The 15,186-nt window shown below is 47.8% G+C and overlaps 1 protein-coding gene across 2 annotated transcripts; it reads right to left on the bottom strand.

Moving 5' to 3' along the window:
* Positions 1-4,738: 4,738 nt before the first annotated feature.
* ING1 (inhibitor of growth family member 1) lies at positions 4,739-10,501 on the bottom strand. Of its 2 annotated transcripts, none has more exons than XM_058855992.1 (2): positions 10,360-10,501; positions 4,739-6,369 (listed from the first exon to the last, which is right to left on the bottom strand). In XM_058855992.1, exons 1-2 carry the CDS (start codon positions 10,499-10,501, stop codon positions 5,666-5,668), a joined length of 846 nt encoding a protein of 281 aa, XP_058711975.1. In that variant the 3' UTR covers positions 4,739-5,665. The 2 variants fall into 2 exon arrangements, with proteins under 2 accessions (XP_058711975.1, XP_058711983.1); XM_058856000.1 differs by lacking the exon at positions 10,360-10,501 and adding an exon at positions 7,888-8,952.
* Between the last annotated feature and the right edge of the window lie 4,685 nt (positions 10,502-15,186).

Raw genomic sequence — 15,186 nt, 5'->3', positions numbered from 1 at the left:
AGGCAATGGGAGGTGATAACCGCCCTAGGAACCTGCCCAAATCCTTCCACACACCCTGCCACCCAGGAACTGACTTCTTCGGGGAACATTTTGGTATCACCTCACTCAAAATTTGTTTTCTCATACACCACCATGATACCAGATTCCACAAAGCCCATGATATGCTTACAGTACTAATTAAACAGATCATGTAAGGATGAGCAACGACTGTGGGAGCCTGCATAATAAAAGAATCCACATCAATCCCGGGTAGGAAGAGAGAGATGTATTCCCTCATTGTCTCCACAAGATAGCTCCCCCAGCACAGCAAGGCCATCAATGCCAGGGAAAAGCACAGAGCCATTGTTTGTATTAACATGTTCCCAAACTCAGCAAAATAAAGAGATAAGCAGTGCAGCTGACAAACTGTATTCCCCACAGGAACTTGCTACTGGATAACTAATACCACTATAGCATGCAATATATATAAATAGGTGTTGTTGTCTCACCCCACATTAGGCACCAGAAAGGGCTGTGGTGGGTTGAGGACTTGTGGTGGGTATTGGGCTGGATGCCAGGTGCCCACCAAGCCACACTATCACACCCCACCTTCTCAGATGAACAAGGGAGTGAAAAATAAGATGGAAAACAACTTGTAGGCTGAGATAAGGCAGGTCAGCAAAGCAAAAGCAAAAGATTGAGCATGCACAAGCAAAGGAAAAAAACCCCGAAGATTTTATTCTCTACTTCCCATCAGCAAGTGATGTCCGGCCACTTCCTGGGAAGCAGGGCTTCAGGACACGTAGCAGTTGCTCTGGAAGGCAAATGTTGTAAATAATGAATGTTCCCCACTTCCTCCTCCTTTTCCTAGCTTTTATATCCAAGTAGACGTCATATGGTATGGAATACTCCTTTGGTCAGTTTGGGTCAGCTGGCCTAGCTGTGTCCCCTCCCAAGACCTTGCCCACTTCCAGCCTACTGATGTGGGGGCAGAATGTTGGAGAGACAGTGCTGAGGCTGTGCCAGTGCTGCTCAGCAGCAGCCGAAACACTGCAGCGTTATCAGCTCCTTTCTAGCTCCCAATGCAAAGCTCAGTCAGACCCAATGCGGGATCTTACGCCACAAAATTAACCTACAATTCTCAAGAGCTGGAAATTTAAACACAGGTACCTGTTTTTAAAAGTTTGGTATCACCCACCTTTCTTCTCCTTGCACCATTGGCAAGCTGTTTATAAAGTGAACCAAAAGAATAATTTAACCTGGGAATCTTGGCTGCAACTGGGGAGCGCCACCAGCCCCTCCCACAACTGTCCTGGCCACTAATGCAGCTTCTCTGATGTGAGACAGCAGAGAGATTCCTTTGATTTTTTTAATTACTAACAAAAAAAAAAACCTTACTGGGAAAAGTAATCTTGGAAAAGTAATCCTAAACTCAGGAGAAAACCTTAATACTGTTTACAGCACTTCCTATACATACTGCATTTGCTTTGCTGCTCCTCCTTACCGTATCATTCCTCCTCCTTGTTAAATTTGGGACTTCAGTAACAGCTGGAAAGGTAGGAAACTGCATGGATCATTATGAACTTGATTTGTTTTTGACATTACAGTACTTATGTTACTCTTTCGACACTCAACACTACTTTCACACTCAGAAATTGTTATCTCTTTTGAGCAATTCCTGCACAAGGGTGGGAGGGCTTTATGTGCATACACCAAATAGGCCATGAGAATGACGATAAATCTAACTAAAACAATGGAATTCACTACAAAGATATTGTTATGAAGCATTTTTCTTACAGAATTTATCATATTCTGTGAAACAGCTTACAGTATTTTTATCTCTTTCCTTGTTATTACAATTTAAAAGATTAACTAAGAATATCCTATAAAAAATTAAAACAGTGGAGCAGTCCAATTAGATTGTATTTATTCTGCACGCTCCAAGAAATTAGGATACAGGTTATCAGCAACAGTGCTTAATTAGTAAGAAACCTATTTAAACCTAATGATACGCATGGCCAAGGTTGCTGCTGCTCAATGGAGACAGCAGTTCTGCTTAATTGGGATGCTTTCAGATGGTATAACTGTTGAAACTGATGCTCTGCTCTGCTGATTAGGCTTGCAGTGGTTCTCTCACTCTCTCCCCAACTTGCTGGAAACATTTTGCAGTTGGAGCTGACTGGGGATGCCTTTACTTCCCAACTAGTGCCTCCAGCACCAGTAATGCACTGCCATCTGCCCCACTGCACAGAAAATCTGCTGCTGAGGACAGTGACGACTCAGGGGCAAGGCCTGCTGTCAGCTGCCTTGTCTTGAGTGTTAAACCAGCGCTTTTCCATAGCTGGAAGGACTTTATCATCAGCTCAAGGGTTCAGCAAGACAATACAGACATACCTGCTACCCCTACCACACGGAAGAGCAGCAATTACAGCTGCCTGAATGATTTCAATTAGAAGTTTAAGAAGTTTGTGACTCCTGCTGCTGGGACTTCCTCCTCAGCAAACTCCGGATGATTTTTATACTTTGCATTAATGCCACAACACCTGAGAGCTGTTTACTAAACCATGGGAAATGGAGATGAAGCCTTAGCTCAGCTCCTTGAAGAACCTCCCTCTCACTCAAACCTTTTGTTGGCATCCCCAGTGGGAAAGAGTCACCAAGAGAGTCACATGTTTTGTCAAGCCAGGCAGATGATCTCCCCAGATCACTCTGCTGGGCAAAATAAGGCAGCTTGCAAAGTAGCTGGTCTGTCACGCAGAAATAACAAAAATTGGCTCAAAAGATGGAAGATTCTTGTGGCCATTAAATTCACTGCGAATAACTAAGACAGCATTTTAGACGAAGTACCGAAGCCAGGACAAAGTTTGCACAGTCTGCAGCACTTGACAGTGTGTCAGTACAACACAAGATGGCTCCACTTCCATCAACAAAGAGCTTAGTGCCACTGCAGAGTCCCTTGCATCCAGCTAATCGTGCCCATCGACTGAAACCAGACCTGTGAGGCTGTCCTGTGCCAGTCCACTCAGCCCTCAGGGCCAAAAAGCAGAACAGTGCTGCAGCCTGCAACAGCTGGAGTTCGAAAGGTAACACAAGCCTGGGAAAAAAATGTGGAGAGGGACATAACTCCAAGCTTCTTTATTAGATTTTTCTAAGATCAGCATCTTTCTTCAGCAAAAGACTGAAAAATGGGAGACCATGGCCAGCCTTCAGTAGCTGGAATTATTTAAGGGCAGTATAAATATAGATCTACTGATCCATCTATAGCTTAACATTCTTACTATCCTCTTTTGCATTTTTGTTGTTTCCTTCTGGCTTTTCACATCCAAAATATCCTGCAGAATCAATGCAGACATTTTGTGGAAAAGGCTTGGTTTGAAACCTTGTCTGCACTAGCTCCTATATAAAGTTTCACTGGGGTTTTGCTAGTACAGTCCTGCTGCTAAGTATTGATGTTCTCAGCATAGGCTGGTGGGAGAACGGTGGAACAGCTGAGGCAGAAAAGACCAGAAACATCAGCATCAGCCTCTACAACAGCAGGTGGAGGGAGAGGAGTGGGAAAGACCAGTAAGTGTGTAGGGAGAATGGAAAACCAGGCGGCTTTAGAGAAAAGATGAAAGGAGAAGGAAGGGTAAAAAAATAGAAAAATTACACACCAACTATAAACCTTGGGAGCAGAGACTGATTCGGAACAGGCACTTGCCCTGGGCACAGGTGGCTCAGCGTAACGTAACAGTCTGTAGGGACTGGAATCAAGAATGCAGATGCACACACTCAGACCACCCATATAGAAATAAAACAGGACTACCTGTCACTCTGAGCATGTCCGTCTGGCAGGGAATATCCATGCAAGGTTATGCAGTGCATTTTGGGGCCCGTCACTACATCTTTAGAAAACAATGAACCCCTTCAGCTGTCTTGTGTTTGGCTAGATGCAAAACCTTACTTCCTACAGAAGGATCTTCTGGAATACATGGGGGAAAAAGCATCATTCCAGGTTCAGGAAACAAAACGCCACCATTATACAGAGAAGTCTGTGTCCTATAAAAAAACAGCCCCAGGCTCCCACCTTTTTACGCGATGGATCTTTTGCCTGGCCCACTGGATTTCACAGCCTTCAATTCCATGGCCTTCCTACTGTTGGTCCCCTTCCCTTCTCACCTGGATGAAGGCCCACAGGGTGACTGGAGATGAAATCTGCTCAGCCAGAATGTCGGCCCCTCCAGCCATGCCGGTGAAGGAAACAGTCTGACCAAGCTTCACTATCCATCCAAGGGACAGAGCACTGGATACCTGGCAAAGCACCTGGGGTACAGCAAGTACTTTTTTGTATGGGGTGACCATGAAGAGTAAAAAGGCCTGCCCTGGAACAGCTGCAGTAATACTTTGAAAATGCCAAAACACAAAAGATCCCAATAACAAACATGGAGTCATCTATATCCACAGTGAAAAAAGCATTGAAACAACTGAACAAGACCAGCTCTGTACTATTGATTTTCAGATAACTGTCTGGGTCTGGGAGTGACTGCAAGCACAAAATGAGAAGATTTGGATGGAAAGTTAAATGCTATCTTGGCTCTCCTATGACCTAGCAGGCCATACGCACTACCAAGATTCATTATCAGAACTGTAATTTGGTTACCACTACAACAGTTTCAGGCTTACCAACAGGAGCTTGGAGCTGCTGAAGTTAAAGATGAACTTCTTGGTTTTTTGACCTATATGAATGATCATTAAACAAGATTGTTAAAGAAGCAAACTGTCAAAGTCATTTCATTTATTTCTTAATATCACATCTGTACAATTTTCATACATACAGCAGGAAATGCACATTGGTTACACAATGGCATTTGGCTGCATTTCCAAGTATAATACAGTAAGTGCAACTCCACTTAAAATGTACATTTATACAACTTAAACAAATTAAGGATTGCTACACCACTATCTGTGACAGTATAAAGCTTCATTTATGTTATGTCTCATTACTAAACCACTTCCTGGTTAAATATAAAACATATTCAATCATTTTAAAATGGCCTTTGTGGTACCCGGCCAGCATATAAAATATTTGTTGTTTAAAATTTAACCATTAACTTTTTGTTTTAAAAAATAATCCTCTAAGCCTATTTAAACATTTGCTATTGAACTGTTATACTGACACTTTGTAGCAGGAACCAAATTTTACCCTCCTTTTCTTTGCTCTTGCTTATCACCAAAAGAAGTTACATTTGCAGTGTATTGCAGCTTTATTCAGATACAGCCAGGTGGTTAAACTATTTAATAATTTTGCTCAAAAGGTAAATAACATTTTTCATTAAAGAAAACAAAATTACATTTCAGAGATACTTGTCAAAATTTTAATGGGTAGAGTGCTACCAGCACTAAAAAAAAAAGAAATTAAAAAAGAAGAAAAGAAATAAAGAAAATTATTCATTTATCTTTTAACAAACATCCAAATATTCTTATAATTTTACTTTTGGAATACGTTCGTCCACAGACCACATTCTTGTTACAGCTTACCAAATGAAAACCAAAATTTCTTATTGCCGTCCCTGTAACAGGAATGGTTCAGTTTTAAACCTCCTTTAAAAATATACATTTTACAATCCTTTCACCTCAACAAAGGTGACACTGACAATAAATACATTGGTTTGGTGGGTTTTTTCCTTCACTATGAAAAGTCTACAAACTACCTATTGTACGCCCTTTCTTTTTTAGATTTCTCCAATGCCTTGTCCATAGTTTTCTCATTTTCTCCTCTACATTTGGGGCAGTACCATTTGCCCTTTGGTTTATGGTTGAGTCCCACACAAGAGAAGTGAAACCATTCAATGGGGCACTCATCATTATCACATCCTATCATTTCTCCATAGGAGACTTGGTTGCACAAGCAGTATGTTGGCTCATTAGGGTCAATAGGAAGGTCAGGGGGAGAAGCTTCCCGCTCTGCTTTAGCCTTGGATCGTTTCTTCTTCTTGGATGTTTTTGCTTTCTTCTCCTTTGGTGTTCCTGAGGTGATGTCATCATGATCATGGTTATTGGAGGCATTTTCTCGATTCTCATTATTCCTTTGTCTCCTTGATCTCTTGTTGTTGGGCTTTTCAGCCTGTGCGATTGTCTCACTCTTTGACTTATCCTGGCTGGCTTTCCCGCTGTTTCCAGTGGTGTCATTAGTCTCTTGACAAGTCTCAAACAGTTCCACGTGGCTGTCCACTTGCCTTGTTCTGTTCTCAACGAGCTCCACCATCTGACTGACGATTTGGATCTTCTCGTCCCCCAGTTCCTGACTTCGAATCAAGGCTCTCTGTATGCAGTGCAACATTCTTCTCTTCTGCACAGCATCTGTCTCCCGTTTAAATTTTTCATAGTAATCATCCAGGTCCTTCAGAATCTCTGCAAAGGAGAAATAAAAACTATAAATATTTTTGACAGAGAGAATGGTAAAACAAAACCTCCCATTTTTCCTTCCATACAGCAGTAACTTCTTGTAACATGCAGTGCTGATCAAAGACAGATACCCTGAAGCTCGTATCTGACAAGCAGCTCATGGCTCCACTGGACAACTTTTGTTCTAGTTGGTCCCACAGGAATGAAATGCAAATCCTGATTTAGAAGAAAAAAGTGACTAAATGTATTTTTATGTATGTTGATAACACTTCCCTTTAAACTTTTCAGTAATTAAAAAGAACTAACTAAACCAATACACGTACCATCAAAAGTTCCAAGGTTAACTGCAAAATTAGAGGGGAAATTAATGGACATTTTCAGTATAATAACATTTTCAGTGACTGACAGAGAGGAGAAAGAATGGGACAGAAAGAAAGCACAAACCAGTGTAGAAGTATGCTGCTGGGTTATTTAACAGGAGAGGCAGAAGCACCAAATACATGGTCTGGACCCAAAGCTATTTCAGCCAATACTGTCGAGCTATTTCTGCTGAAAATATGAGGCATGTAAATCCCTGGATTGCAAAATTAGGACTACAATATCCAGGATGTTTAGATTATTTCCTACCTATACTTTCTGTAAAATACATGTTGCTACTTTTAAAACACAGAAATATTATCTTCATTAAATATTTACTGCAAAGCAGGAGGTAAAGTTGAAAGATAACATTAAAGATGATAGACAACAATGGGAAGAGCTAGAGCTTCTGCTTTAAAATATGTTATCCTGAATTGCACCTCAAAGATTGTTCTAACAGTTCTAAAAAACAACAATGCACAAAATATCTAAAGCTTCAAGAATGGCTCTGGGAACTTATTTTTAAGAAGATGGTTTTGAGTTTCATTATGATACAAAAATCAACAGCATACAGGACACTCAGCACTCCATATTAAGCCCTCAAAAACACACAAAATGTTTTTCTTGCATCTCCTTTCTTCTCTGAAATTTCCCTTTTTCACAGATTAGAATAATCTTGTCTTACAGGAGCAAAATATACTGAGATATAAAATCTGACCTCAGTTTATCTAACAGGAACCAGGATCTCTCATACGTGCCAATGGTGTTAACAAAACTTTTTTAAACTTATATTTATTTATTTATTAATAGGAGAATATGACACATATGCAAACCAAGAGTTACCCTGTGGTTTAGGTTTTGTCTTTCCTGGGCAGTTTTTAAACACATATGCTTTCCAGTGAAGGCATGGAAATATTATATAAGCTTTACTTTAGGTTTTAGACCACCAGTTTGTGCTTCACACATTGGTTAAGCACGACCTGTCAGCCTGTTCTGTAATATAACCTATCTGACCAAATTAATATTCCAATATGCTATTAACCATTTTAAGCAACTGGTGATTTTTTTTTTTTTTACCTAAAAAAAATACCGAAACAAAACAACAATAAAAAGATACCAAAAAGAAATCCAAACCCAAGATACCACCAAAAGATCTTTCAAACATACAGCAGATTCCACATCCAGGAAGGCTGAGAAAGAAGAGTCAATAATTTTCAGTGGCTGAAATGCAGAAGTTTTATGCTTTAAGCTTTGGCACTTGACTGATGTCATCAGTTTAACCCATCAGAATCTGGTGGGTGGGCATCTTCCAGTAAGAACAGTCTGTCTCAACAGCATAAAACAATTGCCGACTGAAGTTCGGCGTTGAGAAAACTTCGGTTCTAGCACTGCACCCCGCCATTCCGGCCCGGTAGCAGCTCCGGGCCCGGCGCTGTTGTGCGGGAGGAGCCCTGGCTGCGGGCTGGGATCCCGCAGAGCGCCGCCGAGCGCGGCCCGGCACGGGCGTGTTTGGTATGTGAGACACGGAGCGGGAGCTGCTGCAAAGCCGGGGATGCTCAGCACCGGCGTCGGGAGCGCGCTGCCCGCTCGGGGCTCAGAGAGCCATCGGGGCGGCCGTGCCGCGCTCGGGGCTGGCTGGAGCTGCCCGCCTCGGCAGCCTCAGTTCGCGGCAATCCCAGGAAACCGCGCTCCCGCCCCGTGCTGCAAACAGCGGGAGCGGAAAGCCGCGCTCTGAGCCACTGGCGAACGCACTCTCCTGGCATCACGAACGCCACTCAGTCGGGGAGAAACCATGCGGCCAGAGCATTACTCCCAGCGCAGCTCCGCAGCCTCACGGGGGCTCAGACACCTCGGAACGAGGGCGAGCGGGACACGGGCGAGGGCCCGGCCCCCTCCCCGCCCCTCTGCGGCGCCCGGGGCCGCCCCGGAGGTGACGGAGCCGCCATTGTTCTCGGGCAGGAAACCGGGGCGTCCCCGCGGAACCCGCGGCGGTCCCGGGGACGCGGGGGGGGGCGGGACGGCCCCGCCTCCGCCGTCCCGAACAGGCCCTCCCGGGGTAACAAGCAGTTGATTGACGCGAAGCAGCGGCCAATCACGGCGGGAGGGAGCGCGCTCCCGCCCGCCCCCTCCGGCCATTCACGAGCGAAGTGCGGCTGGAGCAGCGGCGCGCCCCCCCCCCTTCCCCCCGGGACACGTCACTCACTCTCCGGACGGCCAAGGCTCCCCCGCCCCCTGCTGCGGACCCGACCAATCAGAGCGCGCCGGCCGGGGCCGGCCGAGATATTCAAATCAACCCCACGGAAAAGTTGCTTCTCGAAACGTCACGAGGGGGCGGGGGCGCGAGACGGGTCGGCCCGGCCACGGAGCCAATCCGCGCGGGGAGGCGGGGCGCGGCCGGCCCGTGGGGACGCCCCCGCCCTATCAGCGCCCCCGACGGGCGTGGCGAACCGCGATATGCTAACGAGGGGTGTCTATAAAAAGACCACGGACGCCCCTTCCCAGCACAGCGCGGAGGTGCCCGCTGGACGTGGATTAGTGGGGCGCGATGCCCGCCTTGTCCTTTTCTTCCCCTCCCACCCCCGACAGCCCCCGCGGGCTCCTGAGGAAGTTTCCCCCGGACCCTTCCCCCGGGAACTGACAGGCTCTCAGGGCGAGCTGCCCGAGGATCGGCTGAGGCTACGGCAGGCAGGGCGACCTGCCCACCGCCCCTAAGGCCACATGCACAGAGGCGCGGGCAGGGAGAGGGGGTCCTCCTTTTCCGGCACCCCGGCTGTCACCGCTACCTGCGGCACAGAATAAAGAGCCCCCCCCTCCCCCTCCCTTCCCGAGCGGACGCCAGCGACCAAGTGACAAAGCTGCCCCGAGTCCCGCAAACCGGCCTCCCCTTCCTTCCCTCCGCCCGTGGGGACGGGGACGGCGTGCCCCGAGCGCGGGGAGAGGAGGGGGCGCTTCAGCCCTGCCGTAAACGCGACCGTGTGTGTCGTCCCCCCCACCCACTCACACCGCACACGCCGGTCCTGCCCCCTCGGCCCCCCCGCCCCACGGAGCGGGGCTGTTTCACCGGGTGAAACGAAACCCACCGAGAAGGGAGCAAAGAAAGCATACCCTGCCCCCCACTCTCGCCTAACCCCCCTCTCCTCCCTCCCTCCTTCACTAGCTGCCTCTCTCCCCTACTACAGCCATAATGAATACTGTACATTCCTAAATGTTGTGCTGTAATCTCTCCCCCTCTATCCACCCAGCACTTTCTTCCGTACCCCCAAACCCTTCCACCTCAGCCCCACGGCCAGGGACGGCCCCCCTTTGTGCACCGCACACCCCACTTCCCTGCCCCCGCCTTCTTGGCCAGCAATTTACACAGAAAAGCAGAGTCCTTGCTTAATAAGAAAAGCCGGAGACCTTTTGTTCCGCCCCATGACAAGAGCTAACGCTGCAGATCAGTCCCTCTCTCTCCTCGGATCTTTCCTCCCGGCTTTCTTCCTCCTTTTACCTCCCAAAAATAAAACTACCATCCCTGTGGGGTGCAGAGGGGCAAACGGAGCCGAGTCTCAGCTCTAAAGAAAAGAAAGGGAAAGACACCCTTCCCCCCTGAGCCCCAAACCACACACACGGACACACACATATATAGAAAGCACTTACCTTGATATTTGGCGTCAATTTCCCTCATCAAGGAGACATTTCTCTGCAGATCGAAGGGCATAGACTCGATGGAGTCCAGATAATCCTCCACATAGTTCACTAGGTGAAGCTGGTCTCCGTTTGCAGGACTCAACATTTTCATCCGGCAAAGAAAAAAAAATCCTTCCCCACACCTCTCTGTGTGAGAAGCAAGTGCTGCTCCCTTCAAAGACGGTAACCCCGATGAAGGTCTCACTCCCTGCCCACCTCTCTCGGTAGCTCCCCCCCAAAAAACCGAGGGAAGCTACATCTGACTCCTCTTGTATGAAAAAGAGGGAGAGAGACACACACACACACCCTCCGCTAGTTCCCTACAGCCAGCAGCAGCTGATTGAATGGCTGTCGTTGTGGGTAATTCACGAAGGAGGTGGTAAGAACAATCAGAGGGATTTGTGTGTGTGTGTGTGTGTGTGTGTGTGTGTGTGTGTGGGGAGGGGAGGGGGGGGGGAAGGAGGAGGAGGAGGAGAAAGGAGGGGGGCTTAAACCAGCTCCTCCGAAACAATCTGGAAACAAAATGTGCTCTGCAAAGTGTCTGTCAGAGGCAGCGGCAGCTCCTCTGCCTGCGCCAGCGCCGCTCTGCTCCGCTTCTCCTCCGCTCCCCCCTTCCCCGCTCTCCTCCTCACCGCCGCCGCCGCCGCCGCTCCCCGGCGATATCAACGCAGCCTCCTCGCTCCCATACGCCGCGCTAGATCCAACGTGGAAAACCCAAATACCAGTTTCAAACACTTGGGAAACATTCGGCCCCGCCAGCCAGGGCGCATGCGCTCTCTCCCAGCGCTGTGTACACACACACACACACACACACTCACACTCACCGCACACACTCAATCCCTTCCCCCGCCCGGAACCTCCGCATATCCATCGTCCCGCCTCCCTTACTCACGTTTGGGGAGGGAGGGAAGGCGGCGGGGATGCGGGCCGAGCCAGGGGGCGGGCGGCGCAGGGCCGGCGTGGGCGTGGGGTGAAGGAAGCCCCGGGGAAGGCGGAGGCTCCGGTGAAGTTGTGCGGAGGCTGCGAGGCGAGCGGCCCGCGGGGAGGCTGGAGGGATCACGGGGGCAAGTGAATGCTTTTGCGGTACGGTACCGGGACTTTGGAGAAGTCTCGCCTCCTGCAAGCTCGCTCCGGGATGGAGCGGCTCCGAGGCCTTTCCTAGGAGAGGGGAACACTGAGAACCGTGCGACGCCACCCCGCGCTGCGGGCTGGGCTGTGCCCGGCGCGGCGCCGGACGCCGCTGGGAAACGGGGAGCGTTCCGTCCCTCCCTCCTCAGCGGGCACCCGCATCCATCACCCCGCGGCGCCTGACAGCGGCCCCAGCCAATCACCGCGCCCCTCGCGTCCCGCCCCGCGGCTCTCTCGGCCAATCCCCGCTGTAACACCGCTGCCCGGGATACCGCGCGCCGCGGCAGAAGGGGCGGTAACGCCCGAGGGGAGGGGGCGGGCCTGCGCATGCGCCGTTCCTCTGGCGACGGGGAGAAAATGGAGCCGTTAGGGACGCAGCGCGCCTACGTTTCCCAGCGGTCCCCCGGCGGTTGCGCACGCGAGAGGCCGGGCTGGCTGGAAGGCGGGAGGGGAGGAAAAGGGAAGGAGGGAGGGCGGCCGAGGGAGAGAACTTGCTGTGGCTCCCTTGTCCGGCGCAGTGGCGAGGGAAGGGTCACTAGGGGACGCCGCCGGGAGCTACGTTGTAGAGGAGGCTGGCGGCGGAACGCCCCTGTCCCGCATGGTTGCTGGCGAGGAGCAGAAGGGGCGCCCGGGTACAGCCCTGTGCCTCCCGCGTTCTCTCCGCCGGAGTGACGCGGGGGTCGTGCGGAGGAACCCCGCTGTCGGTCAGCGTTGCCTTTGTGTCCTGGAGTCGTCATGTCCCGCAGCCTGCAGGCACCCGGCTCTGCCAGGATTGGGGCGCGAGGAGCGGGGAAGGCGGAGCTGGAAAGACCTACCCCAGCTCTGCTGAAGCAAAACAACGTGCGCTTTCTGCCTCTTGTTTTTTTTTTAGCAGACGTCACTGGCAATCCCCTAATTTAGGGGAGACTGAGTCATCACTTCTGAGCGCCCCGGCTCGCTGGTGCAGTCGCTGCTCAGTGAGGCCCTGAGGTTGTGCCCGCTGCAGGGAGCGACGGCCTCGCTGGGCACCTCAGCGTCTCAGCCCCTGTTAAATGTTCTTGCTGCTGCCATCAGCCAGCTTCGTGTGTGAACGTCCAGAGCTGGGGTTTTCAGGGAAGGACAGGCAGCTCTTCAGCAATACTACCAATATCCTCCCTGCCACCCTCCAGTGGGAGACATGCACCCAAGTATTTTCTGAGGAGTGGAGACGGAGAGTAGACCAAACTTTTTGAAGTGATACAGACGCGCTGTTTCGGGCAAATGTCAGAGGGCACTTCCCTGTTTTCTGAAGATAACTGTAAGTTCTCCCGTTATTGTCTTCCTCTCGTTTTCTGTTTCTATGAGTTGCTGTAACAAAATGAGTTGCTGAAGTAAAAAGTAAACCTCACATACACAAAAATCTTCGTGTAGTTTTTGTTTTTTGGGGTTTTTTTTGTTTTTTTTTGTTTTTTTTACTTAGAAGCACCCTGGCACCTAGGCAGTGCTCCAAGCCAGTGTTTCTGGACCTGTGTGCTCTGGTTTACTGTGGCATAGAGAGTGGCTTGTCTAATGGCAGCACTAGCCTGGGAATACTTATTCTAGATTGTTGGCACCAGTTTGGTAGTTAGACCCTGTTTCACCCTTGCCTTCAAAAAGGTGAACCACTGTCAGCAATTAAAGGTAGTTAACAGTCCCCTGGGTAGTGTAAGAATTCAAGCCAAATAATTATGATTCAGTAGAGACAAGACATCTGAAAAGAATACAGATGAGTCCTAAAAAGAGTCATTCTTGCAAAAAAAGATAATTATCATTCTAGACACACACAAGTAATTACACGTATGAATAAGAAATGAGTTTGTAAAAGTATTTGCTAATTTATTAAACAGGAACTTTTGTCCCTCCTCCTAATGGGCAAAAAAAAAAAAAAATCAGGAAGGGAAACGCTGAAGTGTAGCGGTAGCCTGCTAAATTTCAGCAATCTGCTCAAAAATATTGATAGTTTGGATGTGCTGAGGTTAGAGAGCTTGGTATCATCTGGCTCTTAAAAGTGCTGTCTACTAGATTCTCCTCTGTTAGCTTCTCTTACGTTACTAGAAGAGTGACGGAGAGAAAACCATCATGGGACTTTGCACGAGTCCCTGGGACAGGAAGGGACTGTGAGCTCCCCTGACAATGCATTTGATATCCACTTTGAAGGTCCTCTTTTACAGCCCTTAAAGATGATGCTCAGTGCTTTGTATAGTGCTGTAATATATACCTGTACCCAGAAATATTAATTCTCTGCACACCCCCCTCTAGGCTCAGCAGCAGGTCAGTCATTGTTTAGGAAGCTGCAGGGGGAGGGAAGGATAAAATCAAGTCTGTGTGTACATCTCTAGAGTGGAAAGTTTCAGAAGGTATGGAGCCGATGCCCATTACCCTTACCTGCTTTTCCTCCTCCTCTGCTTTCTTCTTATTTTGGCCTCTTGCCTCTGAACTACAATTGGTGAGAAATGGGAGATTTTGAATAGAGTTTTAGATGTTTTTTTTTCATATTAGGGGCCCATTCTTAGCCTGGAGAAGAATTCACAAGTAGAAGTGAATGTCACATGCTGAAGAAGGAAGAAATTTCCAGGCTTCATATTCTTCCTATTTCTTATATTTGACTAGAGGATAAAAGTATCTATCTCTCCTCCTTTGGCTCCCAAACCTCTGTTCATAGGAAATCTTTCCAATTTAGAAACCCAGATATCTGAGGTTTTCAGAAGTTTCTTGAAGCTGTTGCCTTACTACTGATCTAAACTCACAGCAATTGGAACCAAGGGAACTTATAACCAGATCGACAACTTGCACTACTGTGTCACATACATATATACAAAATATACTTCATATAATAGAATGTTTTAGTAATTGTAGATGTTCCAGTCATTATGGTTATTCCAGTTAATCAGCACAAAGTTCAGAATACTTGATATGACGAACATAAAATCCCAACCTCCAAACGTTCCACAAATGCATGTACTGTGTAGCTGGTACAAGGAATTCTGGCTCCCTCCTTTCTCCTCCTCTGCCTTAGATGAATATTGGTATATGAAATACTATGTAATCATTACAGCTGTGTCTGTTTATTAGAAAAGATAGTGTCTTCTGATCATTTGTCATTATACTTCATAGTACAGAGGAATCAGATGGATTTATTCCTGCTAATGAATTGCTGTTTCTGCACCATTTAGTAGCTTAATCCCTCTTCTATAGTTACATATGCTTGGAGGGTTTTTTCTTTGCTTGTTTGTCTGTTTATGAGACTAAATTCATGCTTATGTGGATGATGGTAATAGAATTTTACAAATCTGTTGATTTTGCTTGGGGTCAAAAGTTTTGAAACTAAAGTACAGTTAACATGCAAGATGAGCAGAGCTGTGTTTTGCAGGTACAAAGATCAGCAAAGTCCTGGTTCAACCTTTTATGCAATATGCATTGGCTGTGCCCTGGATAGTATATACTGTTTACAGATTTTTAGGCCAGAAATACCTGTTCATGTCACAACATGATGTTGGATGAATAGATTTTAAAATCCAGAAAACAAATCTAGTTGAGTTTGTCCTTTTTCTGCTTCTCAGTAAAAGCTCAAGAACTTTGTGAACTTTCCAAATGCCTACCTAACACTGGCCTGCCATTCTAAACTTTTTTTTTTTTTTTTTCTTATCAGTCAAGTAAGAAAACAGGTATTTC

Source organism: Poecile atricapillus, chromosome 1 (genome assembly GCF_030490865.1).
Source record: "Poecile atricapillus isolate bPoeAtr1 chromosome 1, bPoeAtr1.hap1, whole genome shotgun sequence".
Taxonomy (NCBI): Eukaryota; Metazoa; Chordata; class Aves; order Passeriformes; family Paridae; genus Poecile; species Poecile atricapillus.
The sequence above is the reverse complement of the archived record's forward strand: the minus strand, read 5'-3'. Positions and strand labels throughout refer to the sequence as shown.